This window comes from Pezoporus occidentalis, unplaced genomic scaffold (assembly GCF_034315485.1).
Source record: "Pezoporus occidentalis ecotype Australia unplaced genomic scaffold, CSIRO_AGI_Poc_V1 ctg325, whole genome shotgun sequence".
NCBI classification, from domain to species: domain Eukaryota; kingdom Metazoa; phylum Chordata; class Aves; order Psittaciformes; family Psittacidae; genus Pezoporus; species Pezoporus occidentalis.
In genome coordinates this window covers 301,225-315,279 of record NW_026915213.1, presented here as the reverse complement: position 1 = coordinate 315,279, position 14,055 = coordinate 301,225, and the positions used below count along the sequence as shown (strand labels likewise).

General features: G+C 40.5%; 1 protein-coding gene and 1 long non-coding RNA gene across 9 annotated transcripts in view; one reads left to right on the top strand and one right to left on the bottom strand.

Moving 5' to 3' along the window:
• PTGFR (prostaglandin F receptor) overlaps positions 1-3,550 on the bottom strand; it is a 22,930-nt gene extending 19,380 nt beyond the window's left edge. Inside the window, exons 1-2 of one of the 6 annotated variants that reach the window (XM_062628946.1) lie at positions 3,454-3,550; positions 1,017-1,864 (exon numbers count right to left, since the gene is read on the bottom strand). In XM_062628946.1, the coding sequence (XP_062484930.1) occupies positions 1,017-1,805 (789 nt within the window). In that variant the 5' untranslated portion in view covers positions 1,806-1,864; positions 3,454-3,550. The other 5 variants (XM_062628943.1, XM_062628944.1, XM_062628945.1 and 2 more) reach the window with 5 other exon arrangements.
• The window catches only part of LOC134168860 (uncharacterized), a 21,522-nt gene continuing 10,792 nt past the window's right edge, over positions 3,326-14,055 (top strand). The window contains exon 1 of one of the 3 annotated variants that reach the window (XR_009966689.1): positions 3,326-3,708. This is a non-coding gene — a long non-coding RNA (uncharacterized LOC134168860). Of the gene's footprint in view, positions 3,709-6,656; positions 7,039-10,306; positions 12,853-14,055 lie in introns of those variants that run through there. The other 2 variants (XR_009966688.1, XR_009966690.1) reach the window with 2 other exon arrangements.

The window sequence follows — 14,055 nt, the reverse complement described above, 5'->3', positions numbered from 1 at the left end:
GATTCAGAACTCAGATTTAAATTTCTGTATTTGTAAGCTCAAATCAAAATTGCTCCTCATTCATATCAGTGGAAAACTATAGGACCTTGTTTCTAGGAAACAAATTCAGATTTCATATCACTTGTAACTTAACCTCTCTCACCCCAGTAAAAAAAAAGTTTTCTTCAGTCAGGTTTACTACAGCAAAAAGAGCACAGTTAGTATCAGTTTTATAATGCCATCATATAACAGGAGCTATAAAATATTTTCCTGTATCATAATCCTGCTTCTTTGATCCTGCTCACTGGCAAGAGCTCACACTAACATGGGCAACACTTACCACTCTGGAAGAGTCACTGCAGTTACCTGCAAGCAGTCCTAAGTTACAGCTGGGACAGCAGAGAAAGCACAGCCCCTGCATAGAGCAGCTTTGCTACTCATCTGTCCAGACTAAAACCCTGCCTGGTCAGGTCTAAACCAAATTTTAAGCCACTGCCAAACACTAGTTTTTAATATGACTCTAAAGCAAAGCCCTTAACACCCTGCTAATGGAGTGGAGGATTTTTACATTCTTAACTGTTAGTTTCTGTCACACAGTTCACAAGTAAACAGTAACAACAACAACAAACACACTACCATAAATGAAAAATGATACAAACCACAGTACAGACTAAACAGACCTGCCACTCAAAGATTTCACTGAATTTTTGGACAAACTCAATACCTGCTCTGATTTATGCTAGCCACCGTTCTGTGACCATTGTCTCCTTCACAGCACAGGAAATACAGTCCTCACAGTCCCTAGATTTATTTAGCTTACTCAGTGTATTTTGCTTATGAACAGAAGTGGAGAATAAATTTCATTTTTGTTATAGATGCACAGGTACATAAATTACATGCAATATGCTGTAAACTTAATATATTGAAGAGTGACTGGAACTGTTATCACAGCTAAAGCGCTTTAAAACCTGGAGATAAAAAAGTATAACTTTTATAGTGATGTGCATTAAAAATTGGCAAACATGTTAGGCTCTTACCAGGAATGGACTCCAGCAAATGCAAGAAACACACATTATAGCCAAGAGCTGAATGATCATTTCAAAATGATGAGATCTGCCTTGTCTTTGTTGACTTTTAAATTTGACTCTTAAGAGAGTAATTCCTGTGACTGCATTGCACAAGAATGAAACAGCAAGGGCCAGTAACCCAAGGCAAGAAAAAAGTAAGAGATAAAATCTGTCTTCCCAGTCCTCAACATGTTCTGTTTTATAGAAGCACCAGGTCCTCGATGCTTGAATTTGATAGGCTCTAAACCTAAGAACAGGCAGCAAAGCTATAAGAACAGCAAACAGACATACCATAGTCAACATCATTTTCACATGTTTAGAAGTCATTTTTGTAGAGTGAAATATTGGCTTAGTGACTCCAATGCACCTTTCAACAGCCATCACACTGCCCAGGAAAAGTGGGCACAAACCAAAGAAAACCATGCAGATGCCAAAAACACTGCAAAGAATGTTGGACTGATTAAATCGAATCCAGTCTTTATCCGATGCATACACAAACACTGCAATGGCTCCGTTGATGAGGTGGCCAAAGAGATCTGTGACGACCAAGCCGCTAGCGAGAAGCAAAAAGGAGGCTTTGGATTTCTGTCTAAATCTCTGATATGCCTTCAGGAGAATTGCTATTGCAAGACTGTTGGACAGAATTCCCACTGTCATGAAGATGATTGAAAAGAAAACTGAAATCTTCTTCTCTGTATGGCAGGTTGTGTTTTTCAAGATTCCAAATCCAGCCAGCCCTAGCGATTTTGAACTGTTCATGGTTAGGAAAGGAGAAGCAGCTCTCAAAACATTTCAGCTGTCTTGCAATCAAAAGACATCTGCAATATTAAAAACAAATATACGCACAGTGTAAAAGGCATGCCACTGTTCAAATGACATTTGAAGCAGAAATTCCATACTATTAGTCTGTGGTACAAATTTAATTTTCTGGTTTTCTGAGTGATATGATATGGCATCATATTTTAAGTGCATCAGTCACAGGATAAAACAATTATCTGCATGGATTATATAATGCAGAAAGATTGTACAGTATCTTTATAGTTTCTGCACATAGTAAGATAAACAAAATACTGTATAAGATACATAATGCTCATGTACATATAATCAGAGAAACCACCAAAATATTCTGGTGGTTAAACTATAACAAATATTTTTGCGACATTTACTTATCCTATTTGGATAATATCCTATAATGATAAATAAGCATTTATCAGCCAAAGTAAGAAGTTAAATACTCAAAACTGGAATGCTTGGAGATGATAATCACACTCCAGTTCTCTACTCACTGTTAAGCATTTATTTTCAAAATAATGTCCTAGCACTTTCCAAGTAATTCTCACAATCCAGTGTTTTTAAGCTTTAACGTAACCAACGTTTAAGTCTCCAACTCCCCAGTGCCCTCACTGAGGCACAAACTTGCATTTTAGACGCTCCCTTACTCAAAGCCAATTCTGCAAGTTACTTCACACTTTATCTCCCATCTCTACTCAGGACATTCCCGCTACTGAAAACTTCCCATGCAGAAAGAAACAGCAGGCTTTCAGATCGCCCGTCACATAGAGGTGCTGAAGTTTCCCAACTACTGAGCTGGATCAGAAACCGGGCAAGCCGGAGCCAGCGGTACTTCCACCGTTCGGGACGGCTGAAGGGGAGACCCCCCCGGCGCGCTCCTCGGGCGGAGGGGAGAGGCGCGGGGCAGAGCCTGTCCTGTCCCGTCCCGTCCCGTCCCGTCCCAACTCCCCGCAGCGCGGCAGCCGCGCTAGGAGCGAGCCCCCACAGCCGCGCGAGCACGTGGGTATCGCCGGTGAACCGGGGAGCACCCGAGGTACCAGCACTCACACACCCCACACACCCCCCACCGTCCTTCGCCAGCGGCCTTAAGTGCGCGCCGGTGCCGCCGCCGCCGCCGCCAAGGGCGGGGCGAGCCCGCCTCGCAGGGCACAAGTGCCACCGGCCGCTGCCGGTTACCGGCGCTAACACGGCTTCGCGCCGCCTCCCTGTGCCGTCGCACCCCGCAGAGCTCCCACCGCCCGGTCCAGCTGGCGGGCACCGCTCCTTCGCCGCCCCTGTCCGTTGCCGCTCACCTCTCCTTCCCTGCGCGGCACCAGGGAGAAACGCAGCGGCGCAGCACGGTACACAGCCCGCCGCTGCCTCCCGGCCCGCCGCCGCCACCGCCCCCCCATCTCCGCCCGCCTCCCGCCCTCCCTCCGCCTGCCCTCCCGGCCTTCCGCCCTCCCTCGCTGCCCGCGGACGGTCCGTCCCGCTGCCCGCCCCCGTCTTCCCGCGGGGACAGTGCCGTCGCGCCGCGGGGGTCGCTCCTGCTCCCCGCCCGTCCCCCACCCCGTGCTGTGCAGGGGACCTGGGGGCTCCGACTTCGCACGGGGACCCGGCACCTACTCGTCCCCACCGAGCCACAGCGTTCCCGTGCCTGGCCCCTCTGGAGAAGGCTGCGGGGCGATGCGGACGGCCCGGGGGTGCCTGGCTCTGTGCCGAGAAGGTGGCGACCCCGAGCTCCGGCCTTCCGCCGCTGCAGGAGCAGAGAGAGGTGCAGGGAATTCGTCCTTCGCACACCAGCGCGGAGCATCCTGCCTTGCTGTGCCGGAGTGCAGAGGGGTGACTCCGTCAGGGAGGACCCGGCAACACGCCACCCCAGCCAGGCAGGGTGAGTTCTTGCCCACGGTTGTGCCGCCACAGAGAGTGAGGCAAACCACGAGAGCGCATGTGTTCTCATCTAGAGGCTGTTCCTTCGCTTTCTATGTGCCCAGCTATCTGTCCAGTTTCTGTGTGCCCGGTCACCGTCTTTACCAGCGCACAGGGAGCTCAGGAGGAGACAGCCCCCAGGAACACTGCCATGGCACATAGCAGTAGGCATCGTGTGCTTACCGGGTTGTGTAGAGCAAACAGCGCTCCTTGGACCTTATCTCCACTGGAGCACGAGATGGTGGTCAAATGAGGAGTTAATGGTACTACCATAAGGCTAGAGATACAAAGGTCTTAGTTTCCCATCGTGTACTTGGGCTGTTACAACTTGAATTTACAGGTAATTTCTAAATTCTCTTATCCATCAATGTTCAGGACTATCAAACAGGCCTAAAGGGGATTTTTATTAAAAACTGTTATTACAGGAATAAGCCAAAATATAAAATCAAGGTCAAAACAAAATCAAACTGCAAAATATTACATGGGCAAGAACGATGGAGAACTTGTATTTGTTTCCATTGAGACACAGTCTTGAGCTGTAACACTCATAGCTCTCTCCGCATGGTGATTACTTAAAAATTAAAATTCTTAAACATGTTACAGTTTTTGCTTACCCTCATATGGTGAATACTGTGGCTACAATTTGCCTCTCCCTAATCCACCAGTGAGGTAGTACAGTCCAGCTAAATCCATTCTTTCAAGTAGTATCTCAAGGTACATAAACAACTAAAATCACCATGCAATGGCCTTCCTACTCAAAATGCTTGTCAGATTTTGGAATCTTATCATACAAGCAAAAATAATCAGCTTGGTCTGGTTGGGACCTATACTTTCCCATGAATTATTTTTTTAAGGCAACAATAAAACATAAAAACATCCCAAAATACATTATTGCCCATTAAAGTTCACAGCAAAAGGGTTTATTTTGTGTTTTCCTGCCCAGAAATAAATGGAGATGGAGATCTCAAACTACAGACAGCTTGCACCGTGCCCTTCTTTCATAGCCAGATTTCTTCACCCTTCCTTCAAGAAGGGTGATTGTGTTTGAAAAGAAGCAATGAATTTGGTACTTCAAGATCATGCAGTCTGGGAGGTAGAAGCTAAAACACTATTGTCATGTACCTCCAGTCAAAGAGAAAAAGAGAATAACCTCAAGACATGTTTCAGTGTGCTTGTAAAAATGTGGTTAGATTAATGAAGGAAAACACCGAGAAAAGCAGTGGTCTGCCAAAAGGAGGGACAATGACATTTCACTTGCTGCAGAGATGAGGAAAGGAGAGCAAGAAAGACTGTTAGGAAGGTAAATATATAAACTTCCATCTCTCTTTTCAGACAGTAGGCATAGAGGGGTGCTCCTGTACCTGTACAACTTGCAGGGCACAGAGTGCCACAACACAGTTTTGTACTGTTTGCAAAGCAGCAGGCAATGTTAAGCATCACTGTAAACAGAACAGTATATCTTCAGCTCAGCCCTGTACATGTTTCTCTGCTTCTGATACAAGAATGACTGAAATAATGGTCTCTTTGGAATGGGGTGATTTATGGCTAAGTGGGATGGTAACTTCAGAATGTGGTGGATGAGCAAAAACTCCAATCACACCATCAGAAGGAAGTTTTTCATACTGTCTAATGGACGCCTCTTTTCATTCCCTGCCACTAATGGAAACAACAGTGACCAAAATTGTCCCATCACAGCCTCTGCTGTGGGTCATGGCTGGGGAGCCACTGCTTTCTCAGGGGGAGCAAACTCTTCACAGGTCATGCACCTGAGCCAGAGCTGCAGGAAGGGAAAGATTAATGTCATCTTCACTAGGGCAGTGGCTTTTCCTCTCATCAACAGTTTGGCAATCAACCAATATGGACCTGGGCTTGCTAGATCCCTTATATGGCTGAAACCAAAAGCTATAGGTGTACAAAAGCTATAGTCACATGAGAGTGTTTCTTAGAGGCTGTGCTGCTCAAAAGCCACAAAAGACTGAGGAACTGAAGAAGTGCCATTGGCTTGGCTTACAGACTTCATTCAGCCCTTCCAGCCTGCGCAGTGGATTTTTTAGGTGAGGCGCAGCATGCACAGAACTGGCCCCAACCTTTACAGCTGAGGTTTAATTGCCACAGCCTAGCTAGCTAGGATGGTGACAGCAAAGTCCACAGGTCGTGGGTTTTGTAAGAGTGTCCTTGTCTATGATGGAAGACCATACAAGGCTAGACGAGCTCCATCTGCCCGGGTTTGAAGATAGAAGTTTTCCTTCTCCTATGAGGAAGGCCTGTCTTCGCTAACGAAGATTCAGGAAGGGGTTTAACCCACGTATTCTGAACAGCACTGTCATTTCCTGGGTCAGTCTCGAGCAACCGATGACACAACATCACAACATCAACTGTCTAGGGCGGATTCTGACTTAGAGGCGTTCAGTCATAAGCCCGCAGGTGGTAGCCTCGCACCAGTGGCTCCTCAGCCAAGCGCATGCACCAGGGGTCTGAACCTGCGGTTCCTCTCATACTGAGCAGGCTTACTATTGCAGCAACACATCATCAGTAGGGTAAAACTAACCTGTCTCACGACAGTCTAAACCCAGCTCACGTTCCCTATTCGTGGGTGAACAATCCAACACTTGGTGCTATCATGTTGGTGTACAGTTCTACAGTGTAGGTGCCTGAAGCAAGTAATAGAAGGTGCGGTATTTCTCCTCAAAGATCTGGTCTCATGATCCTGGGCTTGCTTGGTTCTTGAGGGGGGTGGATAAAATACATACTTCTAGTATCCTGGCATATTCAAAATACTCATTTTAAAATATGTTAAAACACTTCTTGGATTAAAAAATATAGCAAAGTTCAGCAGAATGCACTGAACAGCTCATCCATGGCTTTGTCATTCAAATAACTGCCAATCTGACCTTCATGTCTCACCATGAAGCAGTTTATAAAGCAGTTAAAAATTCTGGCATAAGTACTGCCTGAACTGGGACAATGGCCAATGCAGTTAAAGGAGGAAGTTCCTAGGTAGTTAAATATAAATTAATAGTGTTTTGTAACAAGCCCCAAAATCAGTTGGTTGAGAACACCAACATGCCAGTAGGCATTCGCTACCAGCGTAGAATAAAAACAAGACAGGTCATCAGAAATTGTAACAACAAACAGGCTGAGGTTTCCACCTGCTGATATCTAAAAAGGGATTGTTTGCTCTTACTGGAAGTACAGATGTGGATAATGGCTTTTTATTTTCTAAACATCCCTATCAGCAAGGAAGTTCAAATTTTTGTGTCTTGATAATGACATATTCATCCTGGAGAAGGAGGTAAGAGTTTCTGTAGACAGAACAAAGGGAAAATAGTCCCAGTTTCCCTGGTGAAGTTTGGAGAGTGAGGGAAAGGAGAATGCAGTTTTTGCTATAAGTTGTGGCATTCATATTTGCACTGTAGTTCTTTTCACTAAGAAGAGCAAAGACAGATATTCTGGCTTAATGTAGATCTTGATCATGTCACAAGAAGAATTCTAGTCCATTCAGAGGCATTCCTTCAATGAAGGAATTTGCCCATCAAATGGCTGATGGGCCTGTTTGAACCCAATCAACAAATTGTTTCTGAGATACCAGCAGACCTGCAAAGCAATTCCTTGTTGAGCAGACAAAAAAAACATTAGCTAAACTTCTGAAATAGCTGAATTTGACCTAGTCATGAGAGCCAAACCATGTTAGCAGAGGGAGGAGAGAGATCAAGTATCTATCATTCAGTTATTAAACACACAGACAAAACTTCAAGTGAAAAAAAAATGACTAAACCCAAAAGTTTTCAGCCCAAGCCAGAATATTTGCAATTTACCAGGACATGCAAGAAAAAAAAAAAAAAATTCTTTACTGTCTTATTCACATTTGTTCTTAGCCATGTTTGCGTAAACATAAAAATGAAGAAGCTGCTTCTTGGTCAGATGACTCACTAACAGATCATGCCAACCAGTGCTAAATATTGGAATGGCTACTGAATCCTTTCATTACATCAGTTTGTTGACTTGCATTTGTTCCAACATAGACATACACTTACTTTCATCTTAATCACATACTGTCACTCTGAATCACTTGGTTACTACAAACTTCCTAACTTGATTATAACAGAAGGAACTGGGGAACAGTGATTCCCCTTCTTTCTTCTTCATTTGAAAACCTTCTGTATCTGTTACTTTCTTGATACCTACTTTTCTCACTACAAGGCATACAGGGGGGATGGTTAGAATCCTTCGCTGTATAGTTTGATTCTTTCCTATGTACAGTTTTATGCATTAATTTGTAAAGGTGTGCACCTTAGAAATGATGGAAGAGGAACAGACTAATAGCAAGGTGATTATACAGCAGGTGTGACACTGAAACATCTTTTAACTACTTTTTAAATCTTGATTACAAAATAATCTGAGGTAGTTCTTCCTATAGATCCACAAATTTGCAAGCATTCTCTTCAAGAATTTCTGGAAGCTTCATGTAATCATTCGGCTGTCCTTAATTAACAGCAGATTTAACAGTGAAATGTACTTTTTAAAGTTCAATCATAAAATCATAGAATCATAGAATAGTTTGGGTTGGAAGGGACCTTTAAAGGTCATCAATGTGACGTTTCAGGATCAAGGGTTGTCTCCTTTACAGTTATGTAAAGTATCAATTTTTTTTTGTGTGACCTTAGACCTAAAAGTTTAAATTGCCAGAGGAGACAGATTTTGCCATTACTGACATGAATCTTGCCTGTTCAGGCTGGGGTAGTTTGTAGTGAGCAGGCTTAATCAAGACTGGAAGTACTGTTCTAACCATAACAATAACAGTATAATTTTCTTTTGTTCATTTTAAACGTGGGACAAAATGTTCTCTGTTATGACTCACTTCTTTAATATCCTGACACATAAGAACAAACAATCTACAAAGTGATACTAAATGCAGAGCCATATTAACTCCTTTTATCTTCTTCCATTCTCCAAAATTGAAACACTGCAAAACCAAATCAGAAGAAATCTTTCATCAAGTATTCTTTTCAATCATTCTGCTCAGGTCAAATTAAATAAAGAAATAATTTCCTTCAAATTTTCCTAACCTATTATATTTATGCCATGTGCCATAATGGCCAAAATAAGTCCATTACAGGAATAAATCTCATTAAGGGTATGCCTGCTGTATGCCTTCAAATTATGCGGTATTATTTGGTTTGTTTGCTTGTACACATGTTTACAGACTTAATATGTGAAGGTTTGATAGATTAAACCATTCTAAAGGATATTTTGAGATTAAAGGGTCATATTGGTTGCAAACAGGTTTTCCACAGTGACTTCAAAGAAGTAATTTACTTAAAAGCAATAAACCATAGTCCACAGAGTTCATTACAAATTCTAGTAGTCATGCTGTTCCTGTTCTACTCAGTTAGTTTCTGGTCTAGCTGACAGGTAAAGAACTATCCCCTCAGAGTTTTATTTCACAAAAAAAAAAAAAATCATATTCTCTCAATATTTCAATAAACAGTTATAGAATTTAAACACAAACAATAAATGCACTGCAGTCAGTGCATTAGTTACAATCAGTAGTTTTAAAGAGATGTTCTGCATGTCTCCTTTTAATTGTGTGATTTTGAAACCCTTTGTTTGGGAGGCATGGTCTCAAAAGAAGGGTGAAATGCTGTTAAATGGAACAACTTTTCATATAAGAAATACAGTAAAGAGCAATGTTATTAATTAACTCATCAAATGAGCTACCAATTCCAGGAGACATCTAATTAAGAAGTTAACTAAGAGAGGTAAATCACATTTAAAATGCTATTTTATGATCTTATGCATTTTTCTTTAAAAGGGGGAGTTCTAAACCATTTTTTGTGGCCTGTTATCTGTGGCAGAAGGGTGGAATTAAAATCTAACAATTTATTGCTAGGCAGGTTCAGTGCCCTGCAGCACTTCACGTAGTTTTAGCAGCCTCAACCCTGTCAAAGGCACAGCTGAAAGTCAGAAAAGGTCTGTACAACTCCTTGAGAGCTGTGATCACACTCCACACCTGCTTTCATTTGAAGTAATTTTTATATTACAGCCTATGAAATACTCCATCTGAAGTTCATTACTCACTGATAATGCAGAGAAGTTGAAGAGTCTGGGGGAGAAGATAGGGTAGGGATGCAGGTAACACAAGAAAGCTTGTCAGTGTTACGATGGTCTTATTTCATAGCTGGGGCATAGTCAGGATGGTGTGAACAGTCACAGGAGAGACCCTGCTCCTGAAGGGTTTACAATCTATAGAAATAGATAGAAGAGGCTGAAGCAATCTTCTACCCAGAAACATAAAAGCTACCTTTATTGTCATCTTTCAGTATGATGATCTGGCCCCTGACAAGCATTTTTCAGGCAATTAATGTGAAATACGATGCTTTCAGTTTCAGATGCATCTATTCCAATTCGTGCAAAAAGACATTTAAACTGATAACAAAGAAATGATAAGTGTGATCCTTTGTTTCTTGTAAGCAGATACTGATGGGACAATCAAAGCTGTAACCAAGTAACCAAGAGAAATTCTTTAACAGCTTGTAGTTAATACTGCAAAATGTGTATGTGCTTTTCTGTTACAAAATCGTGGTCAGATTAATACTAGTTACTCCTGATTATCAAAAGTATCAGGAAACAGATCACAGCTGTATTTAAGAACAAAACCAAAAGTATCTTTTTAGCATAGAATCCTTTTGCATTTGCAAATATGAAGGGAGACAAACTGATGGAGTTCTGTGAGTTAATAATTTCATCACTTGGCATAAGAGCTTTCTAATAATATGTGTCACAGTCTATGAAGATTCCAGTTTTTACATCTGCTATACGCATTCCTGGAATCCTGTATCCTGCATACAGGCTTTACCTTTAAATTTATGCTGTAGAAAAATACTACTATTTCTTCCACATCAAAGAGAAGCCAACAGCAGGGGGCTTTGGGTTACAAACAATATAAATGACAGCTGATTAGGAGAAAAAAAGCAGTCCTACAACAGCCAACTGTTACATTTAGAGACACAGTTCTGTCCCTGAGCCATGCCACGGTAGCTAGAGATGAAGAAATACCTGATTGCTGCAGATAAGTTCTGAAAAGGTATCTGCATATCTTAGCATCTAAAAGGAGGAAGAAATAAATTTTGTTTGTGATACATCAGAGTAAACCAAATGAAATTAGAATAAGGCAACAGCTTAGGCAAGCAAATCTAATTTTAGAAAAAGCTTAGTATTGTCACGCCTTTTTTTTTTTTTCCTAGAATTGCTAGTATCTTAAAACAAAGTGTGATCTTTAAACTTTAGACTCAACAACAAACCACAACCAGAAATGGTAACACAGCCTCAAGGCTTCCAGCTAAGTGTTTGCATTTCCTGGCAGGAGATAATTTTTGATGAAAAAATAAATTCATAGTAATGAAAAGAAAAAGCACACATTTATGAAGTAGTGAAGTCTGTGGAGATATTTAAATAAGAATGATCTAATATTTTATAATTCTCACAGTGTTGGCTTACCTCAAGCAATATCCATTTTAAAGGTGGTAAAAAGGTTTGTGTATTTAATTAGAAAAAATTTCATTTTCAGTGTGATAGGCAGCTCTGTAACCATTCAGCTCTTACTAAATTAATACAATCTGTATAGATACAGCCTCAAGCCAAGCAATTTACCTCTGAAATCTCAATAAACCACTTGCTCTTGATAAACAGTAGGATTTGATAAAGAGTGGGCTAATGAAAGATAATGATATTTCCAGTAATAGCATTAGTGGAGTTTCACTGGGGACAAGAGAGAAGAACAAGATGTTCAGCAAGAAACTAGACCATCAAAGCCTGAGAGCATATTAAGAAGAAAGCAAGCAAAGAGGAATTCACATCTAGTACATGAAAATACACCGATTTTCTTTGGCTTTGTTTTCTGAAAGGTATAGGGTTGGATTTCTGGGACAAAGGAAGTGTTTAACACTGGTAACAGACCTCTGCATGACCGGATTGACCAAACAAATCACAGATGCAAGGTTTCAGTAACTGGATGGGCCCATGTGCATCTAAAGATACAGCGGCAGAGACAAAACATCTGTGAATTAGTTTTGCAGCCACACTCTCCAGATGCTAGCACTCAGTGTGAAAGTTTAGCTTTACATATTCAAAACAGAAGCATATCCCGAAGTGTCATAAAGGTTCTTAGAGGCCAGCCACACACATTTGTATATACATAGTAGATCACGTATATACTTGAGTGCAAGCACAGAAAGAGTGAGTCTTGACTTCTGATGGTTAAAGAATTAAAAACTCTGGGCTTTCTTAAGCAGCTTGTGAGTCCATTAGCAATGCTACAGGTTGTAAAAACCCGATAAGGATAGGGTTTTTTTAGTCTTTAATTAGTAACAAAACAATTAGTAGAATTTTAACATTCTGATTGCCTGAGGTCATAGCTGGTTAATAGCAAACTCAGAAATTATGTATCAGACTTCTACTGTCTAGCTTGGGAAACTGAAGTAGGCACAGAGCTGTTTGCTTAAAAGAACTAAAACACATGAAAAATTAAGGAAATGAAAAAATAAAGAAGGTACAAAATTAATCCATAATACCATCACTATGTGGCACTGCAGTGAAAACAAGACAGCTTTTGAGTAGCCTGATTTGGGCTAGAAAAGTGCTAAACAGGGATGAGTCTGTAAGGCTGCTGGAAAAGTACCATTTCTGTTGAAATTTGACTAACTAATCAAGTATCAGGACATTTACAAGAGGGATTTATAAGAGGACATTTCATCTCACCCTGACTTTGATTCTTGTACTTTCATTTTTAACATTATGTAATTGGCCAGTATGAGATAAGAATTATTTCCTTCTGAGAATTACTTAGCCCTTAGGATGAAGGGCAAACTTCGAGCTCTTGCCACTTCAGGTCCTAGTACACTTGAGCTGTACTTAAGGAGCAAAATCTGTCAGTGAATGTCCATGTTTCCATTTTGAATGACTTCTAGCATTTTGATTTATTTTTTAAGAGGATCAGCCTTTCCTATTATTTTTATTTAGCTTTCATAGCTAATATCTACTTGTCCGAGGTCCTCTGAAGAGCTTCCATGATGTCTGATAAAAGCTGACTGACAAGGGAATTGTCTAGGTAAATATGTAACTGTTTCCTTAGGGCTAGAAAACTTTACATTGTTTAGCCTTGCTACTGTAGATGACCAAGCATTTGGAATTAATTAAATAAGTGGAAGGATTAAGGGTTGGAATGACAAATGTGAGTTTTGAGGAAATAATACTATAAATTAATCAACACAGGCAGCCTAAACAGAAATTAAATGGGAGAAGTGATTATCTTTCTTCTACATGAGAATAAATACCAAAAACAAAAAAAAAAAGAGGAAAAGGAACTGTTTAGGGTGAAGCCCAAGGAGACAAAACTAGCACTAACAGGACTAGATTGAGCAATGGAAAACATCAGAAGCATGTACTAAAGGTGAGAGGTGGGTGGTTGTGAAGTGTGCTGGTAAGGGCGCTGGTGCAACTCTGGGTAGGACAGCCAAACCTGACAGCCTGGTTCAACTGCATACATTTTATTCAGTGGGGGTTTAAGTAAATTGATTAATTAATTTTTATATTTGAAACAGGTTTTTATTTCCTTTTGCTTTATTTTGCCATTATATGATTATTTTCATCTTAAAGGCCAGAAAAAATAAAAGCATAGCAAATTATTGCATGCAGGATTTTCATGAATAGATTATTTCTTTTCATATGAGAATGGAAAGGTAACATAAAAAGGCAGTGTGGTTCATGGTGATAACACAGGACACTTTTTTTGAATGGTACTAGCAAGCTATGAAAGACAAGAAAATAAATTTCAATGCTTGAAAAAAGAAAATACTTTTAATTAATGTTTCCCACTTTCTAATAATTAATACTAGCAGTTTTTTAAAGATCTACATCTTAAACAATAAACAGGTACATCCTAAATGTAAAATGCATTGTGACCAAAAATAGAGCTCAATCGGTAAAGTAGTAATTTCCAGTAACAATACTACCCTTTTTGACTGATTACAGAATTTTTATTTTTTTCCTAAGAGAGTATAAATTTAAAATTGTCTATTTATTGTTTATTAAGTATACTATGTATAATGTTTTTCCTTAGCAGCTATACTTTTTTGATGTATTCATTGGTCAGAATTAATGAAATTATGGGGTTTATTTTTATTGCACTGTTAATCCAAGTTAATCTGGGACTGTACAGCCTGTGATAACATTGTACTTTATACAGATCAATGGTGAATAATTCCTTTTAAAAATTCCACACCTGAATGAAAAAAAGAAATAAAAATGAGGA